The sequence below is a fragment of the Emydura macquarii genome, unplaced genomic scaffold, assembly GCF_026122565.2.
Source record: "Emydura macquarii macquarii isolate MOO-44397 ecotype Brisbane River unplaced genomic scaffold, CSIRO-AGI_Emac_v2 contig_2676, whole genome shotgun sequence".
Classification (NCBI taxonomy): Eukaryota; Metazoa; Chordata; order Testudines; family Chelidae; genus Emydura; species Emydura macquarii.
Window position 1 is genome coordinate 9,184,299 of NW_027132813.1, and position 23,282 is coordinate 9,207,580.

At 42.7% G+C, this 23,282-nt stretch overlaps 1 protein-coding gene across 1 annotated transcript in view; it reads right to left on the reverse strand.

The window, feature by feature from the left end:
- Positions 1-23,282, reverse strand: part of COQ8A (coenzyme Q8A) — a 71,769-nt gene that overhangs the window by 42,012 nt on the left and 6,475 nt on the right. The window contains exons 2-4 of the mRNA XM_067564841.1: positions 12,589-12,783; positions 8,789-9,202; positions 7,440-7,506 (exon numbers count right to left, since the gene is read on the reverse strand). Coding sequence (XP_067420942.1) covers positions 7,440-7,506; positions 8,789-9,202; positions 12,589-12,765 — 658 coding nt within the window. The 5' untranslated portion in view covers positions 12,766-12,783. The remainder of the gene's footprint in view (positions 1-7,439; positions 7,507-8,788; positions 9,203-12,588; positions 12,784-23,282) is intronic.

The window sequence follows — 23,282 nt, forward strand, 5'->3', positions numbered from 1 at the left end:
CTGCGTGCAACAGCTTTGCGCAACATGACTCTAGCCATTGGCATGGATTCCTCTTAGTTTCCTGAGCACTAAACTCACAAAAAAAAAGTTAGAGTAATCATCAGTCCTGTATATATTTTAATTAGAATAAAAAGAACGGACTCCATACAGTAAAGTAGTGCCTGTATTTTGTGGAGAGTTGCTCAGAAACCAATCACAGGTAGAATGACTCCACAGCCAGTTTCTAACATTTAATAAATAGTCTCAGTAAAACGCTACACTGGAGTTGTGCTACTGTTAACATGACAGCAGAACCAAGCATGTATAATGCATGTGAGGGGAAACAGAAGGTCAATGAAAGAATTTACTTCTAGTCCACATTAAATTCCTATTAGTTCATAGTGTTCTATGCATGCACTGCAGGAAAGAATCCTCAAGCGCTAAAGCAGTCTACACCTCTGCTCCCAGAAAGGCGGTGATTCAGGCAAGTTCCCAGCAAGAGACAACATACTTAAACACCCTTTGTTACAAAAACCTCAAGCATTCCCCTTCCAGCAAGGGCTCCAATAAGACATCTGAAAGACCAGTATGTTCTCCAGAATGTCTAACTTGCTCAAATTCACAAGGGGAAAAGAAAACCAGCTGCCTGGTTTCTTGTGGAAGAGAAGAAAGTAGTGGCAGGTCCAACCTGAAAGAATCTGGGTACTCAGTTCTGTATACTCTAGGGCCCTGGCTTTCAAACTGTGGGTTATGACATGGTTATGTGGAGGTTGCAGGACTAAGCGCCCTGATTCTGGCCAGGCACAGGGCTGTGAGCCTCCGTGCTTCCTCCTAGCAGAGAAACTTGGGGAGAGTGGGTGAGCAGCTATACACAAATACAAAGGTGGCTGCGGGGAGGTGGAGCAAGAAGCAACACCAGGGCTCCCTGCATCCAGGTCACTTTCCCCACCTGTGCAGTGCTGTGAGGCAAGCATCTGGAACTGCTGCTCTCTGCCCTCCCCTTACTCAGCCTAAATGGGGAAAATGACCTGGATGCAGGGAGACCTGATGTAGCTTCTCCCCCCCTCCCCAAACTCCTAAGGAATGTATGGAGGAGCAGCTTTTAAGGTGGGAGCAGGCAGGTCTGTTTCCCCAGGTGGGTGCAGGAGAGGGATTCAGGGGTTAGGAGCGAAGAGGGCATAATGCAGGGGTTGAGGCAAAAAGGGAGTGGGGAGCCGCCAGTGGACAGGGGCAGGCACCCACACAGGCAAGGGAGTCACACTCAGAGGCTTGCTGTGTGACAGGGTCACCAATACAAAAAGTTTGAAATCCACAGCTCTAGAGGGAGAGTTGAAATCTAAACCTAGGTTTTCACCTTCACACCCATCCTTCCCCAATAACTCAATTTTCATATTAAAATGAAAGCTAAACTGCTCCTGTCCCTCCTCAAGAAAGTTGGAGAAAGGTCAAATGCCATTCTGTACACTAATCTTTTTAATCCAAATTCACCTCTCAGCAGAAACCTATCCCAACTATTAAAATACTATTTAAAAATGTCCTCCCCATCCCATATATATCTTCAAATGAAAGCACTGCCATGTAAAGACCTCTCTCAAAGTTCAGAGAGAACAGATCACTCAGAACTCATTGTCAGTTTCCTTGCTGTTAGAAGTTAGGTTATACTCCAATGGATAAGGCATTTGCAAGAAGGACAGTGATTCTTCTTCACAAGGACAGCAAAGCCTGGCTAGTACTGAGTCACAAAGGAACACAACTGCCACCCCTAAATATCCTAATAGACAGCTGATGGAACAGAAAAGGATCATATCCCGAAACCATGTGTTTTCCCCAGAGCACTGCACTGTGTTCACACACACAATCTCAATCACTTCAAAGTTCTAAGGACTATAAAGACAAAGCAAATATGCTGTTACCTCACAGCTTAATGGGAGTTATGTTCACCCTAGGGGTTCCCTTTCACTGTTCAACATCCTCTCTCTTGCCTGCCTCTGTTCTGCAGTATATCCCAGACTCCTTTCTGCAGCAGTTCCCAAACCTTGGCAGTGTAACTGGTATCTCTCGCTAGATCATCCTAGGTGCAGTTTTCCTGTCTCTGGTACATCTTATATTGACAGAGCAAGCTGAAAGGGAATGTGGGAGGGAGACAACACTATGTAGCTACAGGAACTCTCCAGCAGATCTACTAGTCTGAGCTCTGAAGTGGGGCATTTGCTCTGCCTAGTGCTTATTCTGCTTGAAGAGGAAAACTAGTATACTAGACAGAGCACTGGTCTAGGACTCCAGTTCAATTTCCATCTCAGTCACAGCCTTCTTGTATGACCATGCACAAGTCACCACCCTGTGCCTTAGCTCCCTATATATAAAAATGGGAGTAATACTTCTCACAACACTCATGTGAGGTAGGCAATAACATTCAGGCGGCTTGTGCGGCATCCAGATACTAGTGATGAGAGCCATGTTAGACCTTTGCTGTCCTCTCCTCAAACTCAAAGGCTAGTAAATAGCCATTCAGAACATACACAGAGACAGGGGCATGTGTAACGCAGGGGAGGAGGAGACTACTGTGGCCCTCCTTGGCTGACCTCAGCTATTACTGATGGTTTAGTGAATCACACTTCATTCTCTGAACAGCAGACAAGTTGACCTTGCTCACCACTTCTGCCTGGTATTGCTTCCTGCAGGAGGCCATCAACAGCCTGGAGCTGCCTGGTATTTCTGAGTACGGCAAAAGTGAACAGTGCCTCACAAGTCTTGCCCTTGGTCAGGTCTTTCTTGAAGAAAACTATTAGTCAGGACATCTCACTGGCAGCTGCCTCTTGCTTCAGACCTTATAGATGTTAAATTGGACCCTACATAGAACTGTGAAACCTGACTGGCTCTAGCCCGTTAATAAACTCTCCATTTGTTACTTACTCCTGCCCCAACTCCCATACACAAAGCCACATGCTATACCACTTATCTTAAGTAATTGGAAAACTATTTCAAAGTGTAAGCCTTCAGCTCACAACAATGTAATGGAAACCGCAAGCATTCAGCACCTCCAATAACTAGACCTTGAGCTTTGAAGTGACTGCGATTACTGCTGCAGCACAGCCCAAGGAATCTCTCACAGGCAGTATACACTGCACCAGAATTTTAAAATGTATCGTAAAGATTTAATAAGATGACAGTATTTATCTCATCAGATTAAAATAAGCCAAGAAAAACCATACTCTGAAGTTAGCAGATATGGATTTACAGTATACTGTATTTATTATTAAGCACATGTGCAGGTCAAACAGTTCTAAACATAGAATAAATAATGTACAGAAGCTGGCTTTAGCTGTAAACAGAGCCAAGCCTCTCTACACACAGACCTCACACTGGCTTAAAATATTTTGAAGCTATAGTTCTCTCTTTCAAGCCAGCCAAGACCCAAGTCCTTTAATTAAAGAGCTTTCCCTCCTACTCCAGATGATCCATCATTCCCGATTCTGTACTGCCTCCTCATTACTTCAGAACAAGAAAGATTCCTTTAAATATCAGAAAGCCCACCAAAGGAGTGGCTTTGGGTATTGAATCAATCCACCTGCTGCCTGACACCTATTAGGGGCTAACAAAATCAAAACAAGATCATATTTCTCCCTACTGTTGCAGAAAAGAATAGTGTCAAGAACTGATAAGCAAGGAAAAACACACGGGGATGTGGAAACTGAACACTTGCGCTCTTACACCAAAACCCAAAAAAGCAAATCAGGAACAAAAGAGAACAGGCTGAAAGCAACAGCCCAGCAGTTCTTGCCTTCAATTTCAAGCACCACAGAAAGGGGAGTGATGTAAGGAAGGGTGGTATGTTTTCCAAGCGGCTCTGGCTGTAAACAATGGGGGTTTTTTTTCTCCTCTTTAAAAAAAGTTTCACTTCTCTCTTCACCCCCTCAGAGTAACTTTCCAGCTTGAAGCGTGAGTCAGCCATTCCTCATGCCACAGTCTTGGATGCAGAGAACTGCAGCTATATGCCACAGTACTGAAAGTCCAGAGACTGAGAGAATGGACAGTTGCCATTTCACATCAAGCAGCTGTCAGCACGCAGCTAGGATAAATCTGGTTATATGGAAAAAATGCTGGCAGTGATGCAACATGCTTTCCTCAAAACATGGGTACAGGAAGCGCCAATGTCAGTGCTCCAGGTTTGAGGCGGCCTCTATCCTTTCAGAGCTTCAAAATTTTTGTTTTCAAAGGGATGCTGTTATTCCAAAAAAGTGGATCGTGATGCACGGTTCTTTGTGGAGCAGAGCAGACTGAGGACTGTAAGGAACCCTGCACTGAAAATGCAGAGTTTAGTTTCCCTGCCGATTTTAGGAGTCTTCTCCCAATCTAAGTATCGCTTATCCTAAGCCAAGCCACACTGCAAAGATCTCTCTCTCACACACACACTCACACTCTCTCCCCCACCCCCCCTTCCAATATAGGAAGGCTGGGGAACTACACCTGTGCACTAGCAGGTCTGAACAATATTGGGCAGACTACATAGCTTTCTCATCTCTTGGAATCAATAGTTTGGGAATATTCGGATTCTGTGCATGTTTCAAGCCGATTTTGTGAAGTCCTGCTATGTATGAGAGGCTCTAAAACACTAGAGAGAAAACTGACAATGTAATTATGCTGCGTTTACCTTTAAACACTATGATCACATCTAAGCAAGAGGAAAAAAAAAAAAGGCTGCAAAATTTAATGATTATACAATAGGGGACTGGGAGTCATACACTTCCATGAGTGTTTTCCCATGTAACCTGGGTGTAATACTTCCCCTATCTGACAGGGGTGCTTTGCAGTTTCAGTAATATGTGTTATGCCTTTTGAAATCCTCAGATACAAGGTGTTATGCAAGTGCCAGCTATTATTACTGCTATAAAGGTATTTATCTTAAAAGCACCTACCCTTTCAACACGAGCCCAATCCCACAAGCCATTCATGCACAGATCCCACTGATTTCAGCTAGAATTCATCACAATGAGAGCTTGTAGGATCAGGCCCTACATATCTACCAATTAGAAAGTACTTTATTAAAACACCATCCTAGCCACTATGGATGTAGAAGCTCTCTACACCAACATTCCACACAAAGATGGACTACAAGCTATCAGGAACATTTTCCCTGATGATGATATGGAACACCTGGTAGCTGAATTTTGTGACTTTGTCCTGACCCACAACTACTTCAGATTTGGAGGCAATCTATACCTTCAAGTCAGTGGCACAGCTATGGGCACCCGCATGGCCCCACAGTATGCCAACATTTTTATGGCTGACCTAGAACACTGCTTTCTCAAAACTTGTCCCCAAGCACCTCTCCTTTACCTACACTACATTGCTGACATTTTCATCATCTGGACCCATGGGAAAGAGTCCCTTCAAGAATTCCACTAGGATTTCAATAATTTCCACCCCACCATCAACCTCAGCCTGAACCAGTCCACACAAGAAATCCACTTTCTAGACGCTACAATACAAATAAAGGATGGTCACATTAATATCATCCTATACCGAAAACCAACTGACCTCAATACATATCTTCATGCCTCCAGCTTTCACCCTGGACACATTACACGATCCATTGTCTACAGCCTAGCCCTAAGATACAACCGGATCTGCTCTGATCCCTCAGACAGAGACAAACACCTACAGGATCTCCATAAAACATTCTTAAAACTACAATACCCACCTGGAGAGGGGAAGAAACACATTGACAGAGCCAGACGGGTACCCAGAAGTCACCTACTACAGGACAGACCCAACAAAGAAAACAACAGAACACCACTGGCCATCACCTACAGCCCCCAGCTAAAATCTCTCCAATACATCATTAGGGGTCTACAACCTATCCTAGCAGATGATCCCTCACTCGCTCAAGCCGTGGGAGGCAGACCTATCCTTGCTTACAGACAGCCCCCCAACCTGACGCAAATATTCACCAGCAACTGTACACCATACAAGAACACTAACCCAGGAACCTAACCCTGAAACAAACCCCATTGCCAGCTCTGCCCGCACATTGACTCTAATGACACCATCACAGGTCCTAACCACATCAGCCACACCAGAAGGAGCTCATTCACATGCACATCTACTAATGTAATATATGCCATCATGTGCCAGCAATGCCCCTCTGCCATGTACATTGGCCAAACCGGACTGTCACTACGCAAAAGAATAGACAGACACAAATCAGACACAAAAAAGTGGTAACATCCATAAACCAGTTGGCACTTCAATCTCCCAGGACACTCTGTAGCTGACTTAAAAGTTGCTATACTTCTCAAAAAAAATTCAAAAACAGACTTCAGTGAGAAACTGCAGAGCTGGAACTCATATGCAAACCTGACACAATTAAACTGGGTCTGAATAGGGACTTGGAATGGTTCTCTCATTACAAGAAGTAATTGTCATTGTTCACACATTCTCACCTTCTAATCAACGGTTGTGAATAGGCCTCATCTACTCTAACTGAATGGACTTTGTTAACACCTAACCTCCCCACTGTTGTTCCTTACCCTTGGATGTATATATACACTCCCTATCTGATTTCTATTTCTTGCATCTGTGAAGTGGGGGGTTGCAGCCCACAAAAGCTTATGCCTGCAGAAATTAAATGTGTTAGTCTTTAAAGTGCTACAGGACTCTCGTTTTTGCTGTATACAGACTAACATGGCTACCCCTCTGGTACTTTATTAATGAGTTAAATGCATCATCCATGCATTTCTGCAGATCAGCTCTCCACCCCACACCAGAATAATACGTTTCTTAACATCTGGCCACTAGTCAAGCGAACAGTATAGATCAGTTCAAACTAAAACAAGCTGCTGTCGTACTTCATGCTGTTGAAGTTACCAGAGGAAGGATTCCCTCAATAAAATGGATGCAAGTCTACCAAAGCAGAGGTGTTTTAACCAGTTAACAGGTAACTAAACAAAAAAACAGAAGGATGAAGACAAGAGTGTTATCAAGAAGAGGAGTAGCACCCTCCCAAATCCTCCACAGAACTTCTAAGAGTAGCATGTGTCTCCATCAGACTAGAGGCAACGTTCTGCAATGGCAGCCAGATTAATACAGGAGAGAATGACAGAAGAAAGTGACAAAGAGCAAAGCCTCAGAACATGCACATCATAATGACCACAGGGATTTGGTCCATTGCGCCTTGGGTCAGATTCATCCCTGCTGCAACTTCACTCAGATTAATGGATAAGGTCTGTAACCATAATAGAGAAGCATGAGCTGAGCATTGATCCAAACCAGTCATCTGTAGCAAGGCACTTGCTAATGGAGTCCTTAACTGAAACAGAGTTCGTTAGCGTTCCATATTGCAGCATTCCACTCTTCCCTGCTGCTTCACTATCGGCATCCTCATGGCCATTGACGACTATAAACAGGTGCATAAGTGTGAGGACCTCGCCTCCATTTTCATGCGCGCACACACCCCTCACCTCCAAAGTTAGCGAGTCTCCCAATCCGCGTGACAGGCACCTTCCGCTCTCGGGCCCGTTCACTTAGCTGCAGTGATTGGGAGAAACAAAAAAGAAAATCCACAGTGAAACTCAGCTAGGAGAGGTTGATGCTAGCAAAGAAAAGAAGAACGTAACTTATCTGATGCTTGAAGACGTGCACCATGCTAAAAATTAGCATTCCACAAATCCCACCCTAGGTATTTCAGGGGTACTGATGCTTGTAACCTCTAGAAGCTCATGTTTATTTAAGAGAACACAATGTAAACATGCAAACTTTAAATCAAAGCAAACATTAAACATGTTCAGTGGCACACACTGGGGGAGCTATGGAAAGGAAGTTGTGAGGGATAAAAAGGTTTGTGTTCATCTCTAAGTAGCCCATTATATATAGTTACCTTAGCAGCCCTTTGATCTACAGGATATAGGAGGGACCAACACACCTTGCATTAGCTAAATTAATGCTCCTGAAAGGTACCAGGTTCATAGCACTGTAGACTACCCATCCAATTACAGATGAAGTAAAGGACATGTGGGTTTACTAAATGCAGTCCAGTGGGTAAATGAACTGTGAACTCTGGTAACATCTGAAGTGGGATTTGGGGAAGGAGGAGACAGTGAAAGACAGATGATAGCAAACCTGTCTGCGGTGCACTCTCTTATTCCACTGTAGTCTCTCCTTCCTCTTCCACATGATGGCACAGGGACCTAGTCAGCATTTGCAAGATTATGCGGCTCTTAGATACGCTTGTACATTCCACTTATTGGGTGGAAGTGCAAGCTTCTTATATGTTGTCCTAATAGTGGGGACCACCCTGAACTGCAGGGATCACTCCCATGGTTCAAAGGAGGTTAGCATATATGTCCCACTCAATCTTTCACACCCCTGCTGAGACTGCCCACTAGCCAGACAATCCCCTCCAGACCAGAATGGATTCTTTAGGAGGACATTCTATGCACTGCCAAAGCCTACAGCTGTCTGCACCTGCTCTGTGTCTCAGTCTGCAGGCTAAGAGTAAATATAAACCCTTAACTATCCTAAGCATGCAATGGCACGAGGGCCCAGCATGGGGAATGACAGGTGAGTATCTGTTAATACAGAACTCTACTTTCAAGTACACATTTTAACCATCCCCTCACAGCAGATATATTGGGAGGAAGCACACTGCATGGACTAAAATCAAAGAACAAAGATACCTTCCCCCTTTCCCACCCACTCCAGGTAGCAATAAACCCGATTTGGAGGAGGAGGAGAAGCAGGAGGAGAGGGTGGAGAAGGATGATTCTGTGGCAAAAGCACAGGACTGGAAGTCATTGATAAAATCACATACCATCTGTTTGTGAGGTTTATGGTCTGGATCAGTTTTGGCCTGCCTGGCTTTATCAATATCTTCAGCTGTTAGTCCACTGACAGAGGAATGGTCCTGGTGAAAAGCCCTGTTTTGCCCAAAAGCAGCAGCAAAAGGATTTCCAGGGTCCCTAAAGCCTCCAAATAGCTTTGCATTCACTTTGGCAGAGAGGGGCATCTGCCCTGGACTTGCATCTCCAGTCTCATTGACATTTCTAAAAGGTCCGTTGGTGTCATAGGTGTAAGCTGGACCCTCGGTACTGCTACGTTCATGTGGCTGGCCTGGGGTCGAGGAGAAGTCCTTTGTAGCATTTGATGATTCTGGCCCCGAGAAATTGTAATCACTCCCAAAGTCCTCACTGAAATCGGTTAAGTTTTCCTGTTGTTTACCCAGCTCCTGCAAGTAACATTGGAAATGGGTCAGAAACCAGAAATTTAAAAAACTCACAGGATACCCAACAAGGACCCTCTCAAGTGAGAGTGCAATTAGGTCATACTGATGCCAAGGGAAGGTACTCCTATGCGTATCCAATCAAACCAACACCATCACACAGTCTGGGTACACAGGAAGAATTCTAGAGACCATTTATATGGAACACAGTGCTTAGATACTACAATGATGTGTGCTGTAGAAAGACCCGATGACAGAAATATCTTGCTATGCACCTCCCCAACATCCTTCCATCATTCAAGACTTCAGTTTTTACCCTTCTTGAATGCTTCCCCATTATTCATAGTTTAGGTATTTTTACATTCGAAACTCTCAGAAGTGCTAACTGAATTTTTAATTATAGAGCAATTTAGCTCAGCCCCACATGGCCGAGCCCATAAATAGAAGAAAATAGTATTTCTTTAACCAGCAAGCAAGTTATTGTAGCATTTGTATATTTCATTGCCAGCATGATTAGTCTGTGCTTAAAGCAAGGGTGCGACCTCACAGCTAAGCTCAATATGAGGTGTTGCTGGGCAAATTTTCCCCACCTAGCTCCACCAATGCACTTAGGTCCTGATTTACGATACCTCCTTGCTATTCCAGATATTTGTGAATACTGCAAAGTGACTGGCAATATCAAAGAAAGAAAGAAAGAAAGAAAGAGCATTAACTCAATGAACTGCTTGTCTAGTGCCCCTGGAACTCCAGTTACCTGACTCACCCACAAATACACCTTGTAAGGTGTTGCTGAGAACTGCAACCAAATCAATGTTTTAATCCCTATACAGTCAGGCAGAGAGCAGCATATTCCAAGCTCTTTCCCAAATGCTAATTATTTTCCCCCCATTTGAGGAAGAAAAGCTGTATGCAGCCCTTCCTGTTATGCAGTCAGGTCTCATGTAATTCCCAGCATCAACATTACTGAAAAAAAAAACCTCTGCAGATTTAATCAGTGTGACAACAGCAGCAGCAGTCACTGCCTCCACCAAGATGTGTAGTGAGCAAGTTTCTTCTCTTCATACTTAATAAGAATTAGCTTAAAAGTCTTAAACGGTCAATACTTGTCAAGGACAGCAGTTTCATTTACTGCAAAAGGTTCTTTTTTTTCCATCTAGTAACATACATTCTCTTCTTCAAACAAGCCCCAGACTGCAGACATTTGTATACTCTTGTTTTGGCTACTGCTACTAATGCAACTGATTTACAAGCAGTGAGATGTATTTAAAGTCTACAAAAGCAACCTTCCACTTTTGCAGAAAAGTGCACAAAGATAGGCTACAGAAATTTGCCATGTTTTGAGCACAGCTCTCCCTAATTCTCTCCTGCCAAAGCTGATCAGAACACAAAAAAGTGCTGCCATATTAGATAGACCCTGAGACCAGAGAGATTGAAGCACAGTTTTAAAATGTATATTTTAAACCTGGGATCACAAAAGGAAAACTAAAATAAGGTAAAGGCAGCCAAAAAGTTATTGCCACAAGGATCAACAAGCAGATACACTTAGGAGAGTTCTGGTCACCAAAATCATGGCAAATTTCAACCAAATCATGATAACATGGGACAGAGACTGACAGATTCACAGATTTTAAGGCCAGAAGGGACCATTATTATGAATGATCATCTAGTTAGGCATCCTGTATGAAACAGGCCTTAGAACCTCATCAAGTAATTACTGCATCAAGCCTATAACTTGTGTTTAAGCGATAGCATATCTTTTCAAAAGACATCCAAGTTTTGATATAAAGACTCACATCTTCACTGGGCACTAAGCACCAGATTTTCAAGAGATGGTAGAACATTGGGCATGGAATGCTTTTGTAACTCTGGCCATAAGGACCACAGGAAGAGCTGCTGAGCACTTTTGAAAATCTGGCCTTTATTTCGGTTCCTATATGGGAAAATAGCTCTTTGGAAATTCCAGCCCCAACTGTGGGCACGGACCACTTGAAAATCTGGCCCTGAGTTCTGCAGAAAATACTACCTGCCAGTGGGTACGAAAGAAGAGCTGCAAAGCAGCAGAATTCCATAGAAGGAGGGACTGGCTAAGTGCAAAGGTAGAAAGATAATTCCCCTTAAACAAGTCCATTCTCACAGCCAAATGAGAGAAATAACTATTATAAACCAAAGTTTGAAGAAGGAAGGCCAGCAGCTTAGATATTTACTATCTTAGCAGGACCCTGACTTTTGATAAGATAAAGAAGCCAAGTGATTGAAGCATATTCCATTTTCAGCATTTCTCAAAGCTCAGCGATAGTACTGGAAAAATAAATCCAGTTTAGTGAAACAATAGACCTAGGAGCAATTAAGCTACATAGTACCCAGCAATCATGAGTCAGTTACTAGAATGCTCTAACCTGAACACCACAATTATTGTAATTCTTTGACTCAGGAAGTAGGGAATCAAGGAATGCTAGGTATTGGGAGTAACTGGGAAAAGAGGCAAGACCTAGTGAGATGGCTCTGTTCACATTCTGGTTCTGTCTGGGCACCGAAGCATGTATGTCCTTAAAATGCCTGCAGACACCACAACATGATCTGACATTTCTGTTATTTGTACAGTGCCTGATATAATGGTCCATAACTGGGGTTTCCAGGTATTACCACAATACAAATAAGTTATCTGAAGAAGGGGCAAAAAATTCCTACTGGTTATTTATCCTACTGGAGGACATGATCTTATGTTTGCTTAATGTTTTCATACCACTGTTTTAGGAAACAATCTTCTAAACATCAAATCCCTGACTTCATCTCATGACTCTTCCTTGGGGAAAACAAAAAAGCACCCATGAACATGCTGCTGAGATCAGTAGGTCTAATGGTAGGCCTCCCAGGTGTGTTTTCGCACTTGGGACATGACATGCTGGCCTTTTGTGCCTAACTCATATTTCAACCCCTTCGCCTGTGCACAGAAACAGGAAGATACATGCCTATCCCATTAACCCAACTGAGATAGATATGCAAGTACTCTGATTTGGTTGTGGAGTCACTCAAAGATGACCGCTTTAAAGAATACTGAAGAACCAGGTTAAGTAGAAGAAGGAGCCCCCACCCAAACCACAGAAACACTATTTTGACAGTATTGCTTTAAGATAATTTTTTCCATACTCAAGGAGCTATCATCTGAATTTTTCATGGTGTAGCATTAAAAATCCAGTGCCTTAGAGTTCTGGCAAACCTTGTCCTATGGTCTCGGCATCCTGCAGTAACTGGGAGGCCCCTATGTGCAGAGCACCACCAATTACCTCTTAGACACAGATGACCCCTTTCACAGAGCAGTTACATACAGCCAACAGGAGAAAGAGGCCAGTTACTCCTGGGAGGAAAAAAACCACACACACACACTTCCTTACCTGCATCTTCCCCATGGCAGCACTGAATTGCTCTTCAACAGTAGCCTGAACGGTCCTTGCAATGACAACTGCATCGCCACCAACAAATACTTGTCGCAGCTGTCCTGCTTGGGTTTCCAGGATGGCCTTACTGAGCTTAGCCAATCCTCTGATCAGCATGATGGCGTCACCTGCCATGACGGACCCCCTTCAGCACTAAAAAACACAATTGAAAGTCATGGAGTACAGTAACACCAAGAGAAAGTCTTCAATTATTTATTAAGCTGCTCATGAGAGTCAACATCATGTTCCAATTGCCCATCGCCCCATTTGGGCAACTGCTAGTCTTAGGAATCTCTGCTTAAAGCTCCAATAGCTAATTGGCCAACGTGAATGCAAGCCAAAAAGAAGCTCTGTTCCTACAAATATGCACAAAGCATACCATTTTAGGACCCACACACCTTCAAGTAAATACAGAACTGTTCAAAGGGAGCCAAAGATAGGTAAAGCCAATAATTTTAGGTATACTGGCCCACTCCTTCCTACTCTATGCACACAAGCATCTGCATGTATCTGACACCTGATTATCAGGGTTTGAAACATTTCTTTCGTATCTATCTGCTCAGGACTAAGCCTGCTAGTCTGAGTGAAGAGTACCTGCAACTGCCATGCACACACTCTCTCTCTCACTCACACACACACGCGCACGCACGCACCCCACCCACCCATGCCTACTTAATTGACATGGCCACATCTTTACTCTCCCACCAGTAAGTAAACCCTGACAATGCACACTAGGTTAGTTCTGTCCCTCCAAAAACTGCATTTCTAGCCACATGCACTCCAGTGGGTCAATTCTCCTCTCACATACACAGATACGTGTGATCTGAGCTGTCCCCCTCCAACCATCCCCAACAAGTGAGATTTAGGAGTCCCTACCTCTTTTAGGGCGTGGCTGCTGCACCACCTGCTGGATATGAAGGAGGCAGCCAGCCTCACCACTCCAACTTCCCATGTGGGCTAATCTGCTTCTCCTTTTTCTTAAAGGAGAAATATGTTTGCACTGCTCTGTTTCTCTCCTCTTCCCACCCATGCAAAGAGCAGCACTACTGCTGCTCTTTCCCCCCTTCTGAAAAAATCTAGTGGCATGAGGCCATTCTGCTGCTGCCCTCCCCTCCCTGAGTAGGGGCAAGCAGGACCTTCAACCATGCTCACATGGACAAAGTGTCCACTCATCCTGACCTAGTAGATTTTTCAAGCTCAGTTAATTGTGATATACAGTTAGGGGCATTCAGAATGCATAAACACACCGATTACAAAATGCTCCCAGAATATTAGGAAATGAATGTTGGGTCATGTGTCCATTTGAAAGGTAGATTGCCCTACATTTGTAATGAACTGTTAATGTAATTTCAGCATATTAAAGTGATTTGCAGGGCACTTGCTAAAAATGTGCCAATTGACTTCATTATTCTAAACAAAACTCTTTCCTACAGCATCTAGCACAATAGGTTCCTGGCCCATGACTATGGCTCCTACGCCCTACAGTAATACAAATAAATAAGCCAAAAGTGATTTCTTCTGAGTAACTTTTCCTCAGACTGGAAGAGCCGTGACTGCAACATAAACAGGACACTCACTATTTTGGGTATGTGGTGCCAAGCAGATTTGCAGCTACAGGCAAAATAGTATTTTCAGTTTATTTCACTTTCATCTCCAGCAACTTTACTGTACACATGGGCAAAATTATGGTCCTCAACAGCAGTTTTCAAGTCTTTGAAATGTGTCATTTCCAGTGCTGGCTCACACATCCACTTTGATAGAGAACATAGAGGCATACGCTGGGACACAGGATGCCTTCTAAGGCTTGATCCCAGTTGGAGAATTCTCTATACTGGCCTCCAGAAATTGTCCTCAACACTTCTGGCTGCAGCCTCCATTGGGTATGGCCAAAGTCACTGTGTATTGAAACTGTTTCCTGGGTAACTGCACAAAAGCACCATTTCATTTTTAGAGTGTGTTCTGTCACCACATACATATGCACAATGATTATGAACATTAATACAGCCAAGTGCTATAAATAGAGCCCTGCAAATCCACGGATATCTGCAGATCATTTTTTGGCAAATGGTGGATCAGATGCAGATCTCAAAGGCAGGGAAGCAGCTATCTGCAGCTCATAGCCTTTGAGGCTGCTTCCTCGCCTCTGAGATGGGGTTTGGGGCTCGCTGCTGATCAGCTGTTCAATGGGGCTCTGCTGCAGGCTGGAAATCAGTGATTCCCTAGTGCTCTCCTGCCAGCCATCAATCAGCTGTTGGGCAGCTGCCTCCAGAACAGTTGACCAGCAGAGGAGGCTGGAGCAGGGATGGCCTCTAAACAACTGACTGGGGGCCCCAGAGCAGTGGGTGCACAGCGGAGCGGATGACTAAACTGCGGATGGTGGTCGGAGGTAAGTTGATTGGAGCATATGTGGATCCACAGAGCTCTAGCTACAAACTCAGAGACAACAGTACATATGGAATTATGCCCTACTGCAAGTCATGAATGACTGAATCTAGTTACTTTCTGAGCAAATGTAAAGACTTTTCTTGTAAGCAAGCTTCATTTATCAATCACATGGAAGTGGCATGGGTTACCTTGCACTAAGAGAGCTGAATTCCAGGGCAACCTGTTTCTGCAACTTAAGAGCAACGCCTAGTTACAGGAATATTTGTATAACACAGCAGAATGATCAATGCCCAAGACTAAGAGTAGCTATCTCTATTCTAAAGCAACCAAGAAATATTATAAATTATGAGGGCCAAGCTCTCATTACAGCGTAAGTTGCAGAGCCAGGATTTACACAGGTGCCAACTTGTGTCACAATGAAACCAATAAACAAGAAATAGAATAAAGGCCATGAATGGCTTTTTTTTTTTTTTTTTTGGGGGGGGGGGGGAAGAGGGGGAAGTGGTCACTTTATATGATGTATCTAAAAGGCTTCAAAATGGTTAAAAAAGAGAGACCAAATAAAACCTTTACTTCTGAATCTCTCTACTTTGAGAAGTTTGAAGCCAGCCTCTTAATACATGCAATATTGCATCATGTATGTTTAAACTTAAAAACTGTCGTTAGATAAGGAAAGAGGTTTACTGTATCTATCAAGGGTTTTTCATCTTTAAACACCAGAAGTTTTTGCTAAGTCTTAACAAAAAGTAGTGTCTGCAGCATTACCCCTGCAAATCAGACTTGGGGGGGGGAAAGTAGCCAGTATAGTATTTCAGCTTGGACAAGAATGCTAAGTGTAGGAATTCACCATTATGAAGTGGCTCGGGTTTCAACAATCTCAAGTGTTTGTAGTAATATAGGCAAAGATCATTGTTGAACACACTTCATTTTTTATCCACTTGGAACAATGAAAGAGATGGTGCAGTTATAGCTACCAGAGCAAAATCAATGGAATCAGGAAAAATAAAAGATCGATTTTTAACTTCTAATATAAATTTAAACTAAACCATCTAGGTTCTGTTACCATAACACCCATATAGTTTTATGGCAAGGCACTTTATTTTGGAAGACTTATTAATTCTGAAATTAACAGAGAAGTTAAAAGCCACAAATGGAAAAAGTATATTGCTCAGAGTGCATTCATCCTCCACAGCTAAATATATCAATGAGCAAATAGGACCATTTCCCCTTTGTTAGTTTTAGCTGTAAAGCAGATACTGGGCCAAATTCACTAATGGCAAACCACTGCTGATTTTCATGGACTACACACCACTTATGCTAGCAAGAAATTTAGCCCTACCACCCCTATGAGCCCCACCTGTCATTTGTAAATTTAAAGTGACCTTGTCCTGAGCTGCAGAATGGCAACTTACTAGAAGTAAGCCATAGATCCTGGTACTCCTTCATTCAGCTAAAGAGACAAAGTGAGCTTATCTTTATAAACAGGTGGAGAGGAACGTCACAAAAGGGTTTAAAATAATCAATATTACTCTAAAAATATTGCACAGGAAAATGTATCAAATCAGAAGCCACCACACCAAATGAAATCCTGGAGCCCAAACAAAATTATTTGAAAAGGGATCCACATTTACTACTATATTAAATCCCACCATAAACATCAAAAAGTAGACCACATGAAGGAAAAAGGCTTAACCACATAAGGCTAAATGGGAAATAAGTTTGCTTGCTTAATGTATACAATGAATAACAGCACCATGAGTATTCCTGTTTTCTTTAAAAAAAAAAAAAAAAAAAAAAAAAAAAAAAAAACCCACCACCACCAAATAAGACCCAGACCCTGCCCTGGAGATCTTACATTCCAACTTGATGAAAAACTGGGCACAGCTGAGGTACATAAAGATGTGAGAACATCAGTGCCAAGGAGGCCACCAACAAATGAAAGCTGGTAGAATTGGGTCTCAGAGGAAAATGTCCAGCATTTTGATATGACAGTTACCATAAACTCCCTCCCATTAAATTCCCCATCCCTTCCTTGCCATGTGTTGGGCAGTATCAAAGCAAAGTGAGCAGGACAAATAAAAACAGTAATGTAGCAATGAATGATCCTTTAAAACTTACATAATGTCGAAAAGAAGTACCTCGCACTATCAGGGAGAAGTTATAAGCCAAGAACAGTAAAATTCTATTTCACTAGTGCAGTGGTTCCCAACCTTTTTTGGCTCAAGGGCCACAAATATTTTTATAACCCTGTAGGGCCACCAGTGTATCAACTCATAAAAAAATGTATTGATGTATACACCATTAAGGACTGCAAATCACTCAAATTTAAAGTAAACATTTAGTGCAAATTTTAAAAAATTAAACTGTTAAATACTGTTATAAAGTTTCCATGTATGTCCAGTTCGCACAACTGTAACCTAATACGACTTCTGCAGCTGGAGACCAGAAGCTAAATTGTCAATGTCTGGCTTCAAGTTAGTGACCGCTAGTATCATCAGACCACTCAAATTTGTGTCTGTAAGGCGGGCACTATTTCTGGTTTTGATCAGTATCATGGCAGAAAATGCTTGCTCGCACCGGTAGGTACTACCAAAGCAGCAAACGTAACACTGAACAAAAGAACGCAATAGTCAAAATTCAGTCACTGGAAGCCCCAGCGCCTAGGAACCCACGCAGAGTGCTTTGCTCTCTGCTAGAGCTGGGGGAGGAGAGCACTCATCTCCCCTCCCTCTGGCTCTAGCAGGGACCCCAGCACCTTGCCCAGGCAGAGCGCTTTGCCATGCTCCGTGCTAGAGCCAGGAGGAGGGGAGCGCTGATCTCCCGTCCTCTTGGCTGCAGCAAAGACCCTGCATCGGTCTTGTAGCCCCACAGCAACACACTCCACTTGGTTCCTTAGGCAGCGGCTCTCTTCTGCAGCCAGCGGGAGGGGAGTGGCAGGCCACTCTGAAGGACCCTATGGGCCACTTTTGACCCCAGACCATGGGGTTGGGAACCACTAGACTATGAGGTGGATAGAAAGCTGGCTGGACCATCAGGCTCAATGGGTGGTGATCAACAGCTCCACGTCTAGTTGGCAGTCCGTATCAAGTGGAGTGCCCCAGGAATCAGTCCTTGGGCTGGTTTTGTTCAGCATCTTCATTAATGATCTGGAGGATGTGGTGGATTGCACCCTCAGCAAGTTTGCAGATGACACTAAGCTGGGGGGAGTGGTAGATACGCTAGAGGGTAGGGATAGGATACAGAGCGACCTAGACAAACTGGAGTATCGGGCCAAAAGAAATCTGATGAGGTTCAACAAGGACAAGTGCAGAGTCCTGCACTTAGGACAGAAGAATCCCATGCACTGCTACAGACTGGGGACCGACAAGCTAGGCAGCAGTTCTGCAAAACAGGACTTGGGGGTTACAGTGGACAAGAAGCTGGAGATGAGTCATCAGTGCACCTTGTTGCCAAGAAGGCTAGCGGCATACTGGGCTGCATTATAGGGGGCACTGGGAGCAGATCGAGGGAAGTGATTATTCCCCTTTATTTGGCACTAATTTTGGACCCCCCCACTAAAGAAAGGATGTGGACAAACTGGAGAGAGTCCAGCGGAGGGCAACAAAACTGATTAGGGGCCTAGGGCACATGACTTATGAGGAGAAGCTGAGGGAACGGAGCTTATTTAGTCTGCAGATGAGATGAGTGAGAGGGGATTTGATAGAAGCCTTAACAATCTGAAGGGGGGTTCCAAAGAGGATGCAGCTAAGCTGTTCTCAGTAGTGGCAGATGACAGAACCAGGAGCAATGGTCTCAAGTTGCAGTGGGAGAGGTCTAAGTTGGATATTAGGAAAAACTTTTTCACTAGGAGGTTGGTGAAGTACTGGAATGGGTTACCTTGAGAGGTAATGGAATCTTTATCCTTAGAGGTTTTTAAGGCCCGGCTTGACAAAGCCCTGTCTGGGACGATTTGAGCAGTAGTTGGACTAGATGACCTCCTGAAGTCCCTTCAACTCTAATCTTCTATGATCTCTGGAAAGCGTCCCACATCTCTTAATATAGGGGAAGGCAGAATGCTGTTTATGAGGCTAGAATCAAGTCACTAGGGCATATAACAAGATGAAGATAGCAGGGTTTTTTTGTTTTTAAGCTACATGCCACACCAGCAAGTAATCTGCCCTCATGCCACTGCACTGAATTTCAAACCCAGCTGAAACACTGTAGGCTAAATCAAGGAATATATCAGACCACTGCAGGCTCTTTAGAACAACATGCAGGGAGCAAAGATATATTTTACTTTTTCTTTAGAGAAGTTGTTGCAACATTATAACGAAGGCTTAAAGCCAGTACCACACAAGGAGTGTGCAGTTATAACAAGACACTCCCTCTGACTGTATGGTGAGGCATGGGATCAAAGGCCAGCTGTATAACCACTGGACAAAACCAGTGATCAGATACAACTTAGATTCTTATTTTTACACCAGACCCTTTCCATTGGGACCCCTAATGTGGTTCTATCAGACACTTGCACAGTCAAATGTGGCCAGTCAAATTCATCATTTCATGATTTTCATTATTTTAAGGAATAGTAATTTGAATCAGCAGAGTGCTGTAATATAACCCCCAGTATATATACACAATAGGATCAGAAGCATATATGCCCTTGGATGGAGATATTTAAGAAATGTTCCGCTTCTTGTAATGCAGCATCTTGGTGCTCAGGAATGCCTTTCCTGGGCTAGTCAGACACTTGGGCACCATCAATTTTACTTTGTTATTCCAGGTTTATCCATGACCAGAGGGAAGATATTCCACTTTTGTATGAAGACCAATACAGTTAAAAGTAAATTTTAAACCCAGTGAAAATGTGATGGTAACCTGTGTGCTCTTCAACTTGTAGGCTCAGAAGTGGCTAGTAAAGAGGCCTCCCATTGACTACTCAGGCGTTACCCAATGACTTATCCATTAGACCACACTGCCTCCCTAAATCATTGCTTATATGTAATTGCCTCCCTTAACAAAAATTTTTTTTATAAAAAGAAACCAAGTAAAATGACAAAGAATATCTGCTTGATGGGGCAATAAGGCAGGAAATTCAATTCCATGCTTGCAAAGGAGACTTCACCGACTGGGACAACATCTACATTACAGACACTAAAGCAGCATAGCTATGGCCCTATATGCCTCCCCCATGCACGGTTCATGATATGTTTTTCACAGCCGGGAATTTGGTAGGGCACTATCCATAACAGAACACGAGGCCCACATTAGAAGCGTGTTCTCGTTAACTGGCGTTCCTGTGTCCAGACTCACACTAATCTCAACTGAGCAGGGAGCACAAGCAACAGTAATACTTAAGGATAGTCATTTCCTCCTCAAGAAAGCAACCAAATCAGTCAAAAATTTTGCAGGATTATACGATAGATTAAAATCCCCAATAAGGAGGTTTATTTAAAGAACTGATTGGTTGTAGAGCCAACAAGTCCCTTCTGTTTTAGGAGTCCTATTGTAGGATGGCCCTGAGGTACAATTTAATTAATCTGCAGTGTCTCAAAGAAGTTTTATAAACATCCTTGAACAGATTTACCAGTGACATTTAAAATGGAATAAATATCAAATAAAAGCCCTTTATCTCCATCCCAAAAATTTCAAGATTAGTGATACTTTGGCCAGTATCAGCTGGCTAGGAAGCCTGCACAAGCAGTTTTCCCCATACATGGCTTGACACACAATATAGGAGTTAAATAAAAGTCTGATGCTGACTTTGAACACTTCAAGATTGAGTGTGCTGTCTACTTTATTTTAGGCACAGATACATCAGTGCAAAATGAATGTTCTGGACCATTGGCTTTATTTACTTCATTCTGATTAGATCAGACATTGTCTGGGGACATGCAAAAACAGTCATGGTTCACATGCCAGGAATTGATTAAACCTCTTTCTACCATGGTCAGGGATCTAGAAATAATTCACTTACATCAATTAAGATACGAACCCGAGACTGCTTTCCCTTCATTATGGGCCACTTGCTGCACTCAGTACATCCTCACACACTACACATACCCTACTAATTAATGTAAGTTCTACAGCCCAAATTCTGCTCTCTGTTCCACTGGGACAAATCTCATGTAACATTTGATTTCAGTGGAGCATTAGGTGTGTAAGTCAACACAGAATTTGGCCCATGCATCACAAGCATCTAAATTCAAAGTTTTACACTGGGAAGACAGATGAACAGCTCTGTGCTTCTATCATTCGCGTGAAGATTTTAAAATAGACTATTTGAAGCTATTCTCAGTTTCTCCAGGAACCCATAAAACAAGATGCATGAGATGACATCAGCTGGGCCCTGCAGCAGCAGCAGCTTCCCCAGGCAACAAGACAGGAGACAATCACCAGCAATCTATTTCCCTTCCCTTCTAAAAGGCAGAATCCTTTCACCTGAAATCTGGACCAGTCATGCCTCACTAGGTTGGATTTCTTTCATTAAGTAGGACTGGCCCCACTTTCCAACTGGCTTCAAACTGTAATTCAAAATTTATCAACAAGACCAACTCCACTGTTTCCTGTTTCAAGAGCCAGAACTTGACTATACATTTTAGGAAGTCGTGCTCGCTCCCCCCCTCCAACCACCTTTGTTTACCTAAAAAGTGGAGTAACATCAACAAAGGAAGCAGTCCTTAACCCAAATCACCAAATAGCAATTCTGCTGAGAACATGACATAGGCTCTGTTATGCTATTGCAAAACCAGGCCAATAATTTAATTTCTCAGACAATTAGTCTGTCTCTAAAAGTTTTAGAAAGAATTGTGGATCAACTTCCTATTCCCCTACTCAGTAACTGTAATTTCCAGACACACTGAAGTGGTATATGGGCACTGCAAAGGTTTACCATTTTAAATGGACACTGTCAATTTTTTAAAAAATGCACTCTGATCTCAAAGTCTTTCTATCTAGGTAGTTATATGGCCACAACCTATCACTGTAGTATCTAGGCACCTTGTACTGTTGTAGGGAGAATAAAAAATTAGGAAAAACGACAAAAGATTAGGGAAAAAGTCAACATTTTTTCCTATTTCTTCAGTTTGTGAATTTAGCACTGGTTGAAGTATAATCTCTTTCACTTTCTCCTGTATAGAAAGTTAAGGCTTCAATCCTGCAAATATGAGTGTAACTTTACTCAATGAGTTCAGTTGGACTATTCGCATGATTAAAGTTACTCAATGCGTGTTCATCAGTTTCACCTGTTTTTGTGGCTCCTTCGTGTGGAAACTGAAGAGAATATATTAAAAATATATTTTAAAAATTGGAAAGTATCTTTGCAAAACCATATAGATTTGAAGAGGGACCCAGGAGTAGCACCGAAAACCATTTCTCCCGTTTTATGACAATGCCCAGATTTGAAAGTATGTCCCTTCAGTAACTTTAAAGGTAAAACAGCGAGAATCCTGTGGCACCTTAAAGACTAACAAATGTATTTGGGCATAAGCTTTCGTGGGCAGAAACCCACTTCGGACTTTAAAGGTAAAGGTATACAAAAATGAAGATTTTATTCTACATTTGTCAGTTATGCACCTTAGAGTTTAAGAGAACAAAGGCTTCGGACACTCACTTTATCACACTTAGTTTATAGCCCAAAATAATTTGTCCCTTTTATAAACATTGCTGATTGAAATTGTTCAATTTTAGTGTCTCAATGAAATTTTGCTTCAAGTGCAAACATTTTAAAGAGAAAGATCTGCTTACTGAGCCCAGGAACTACATTTCAAATAAACCTAAAAGCACAAACATCTATCTCAAAAATTGCTTAACAATCCCCTACAAATTAGTTCTGCACTGCCACAAAAATCTCTTTGCCAATTACTGTACTATTTAGGGTCTATCAAAGTTCAGTTCCCTATCTCCAGCAAACACAGAAAGTTGCATATCTACAGAGCACTAAATTCCAAACACATAGCAAAGAGCTCAGAAGGGCCATTCAAACCCCCATGTTGTGAGATACAGCATCTAACATAGGGATTTTTCCTTAATTAGCTGGTAATTGAAGTTTTGGGGCAGCATATTATACCATAATTAGTTGCCTTTTATTGGAAGTTTTAACTTTGTCAAAGCATGGGGATGAGGATTATAAACTAATAAATTATACACACACTTCAGAAACAAACCTGGAGTCCTTCAGACCCAAGAAATACCATGTAACTTGAAACAATCTATAGATTGCTGAGAAAACAGGAGCTTTTCCTCTGTGAAGTGATTAATAATACATCCCTAAATGTACTGTAATAACC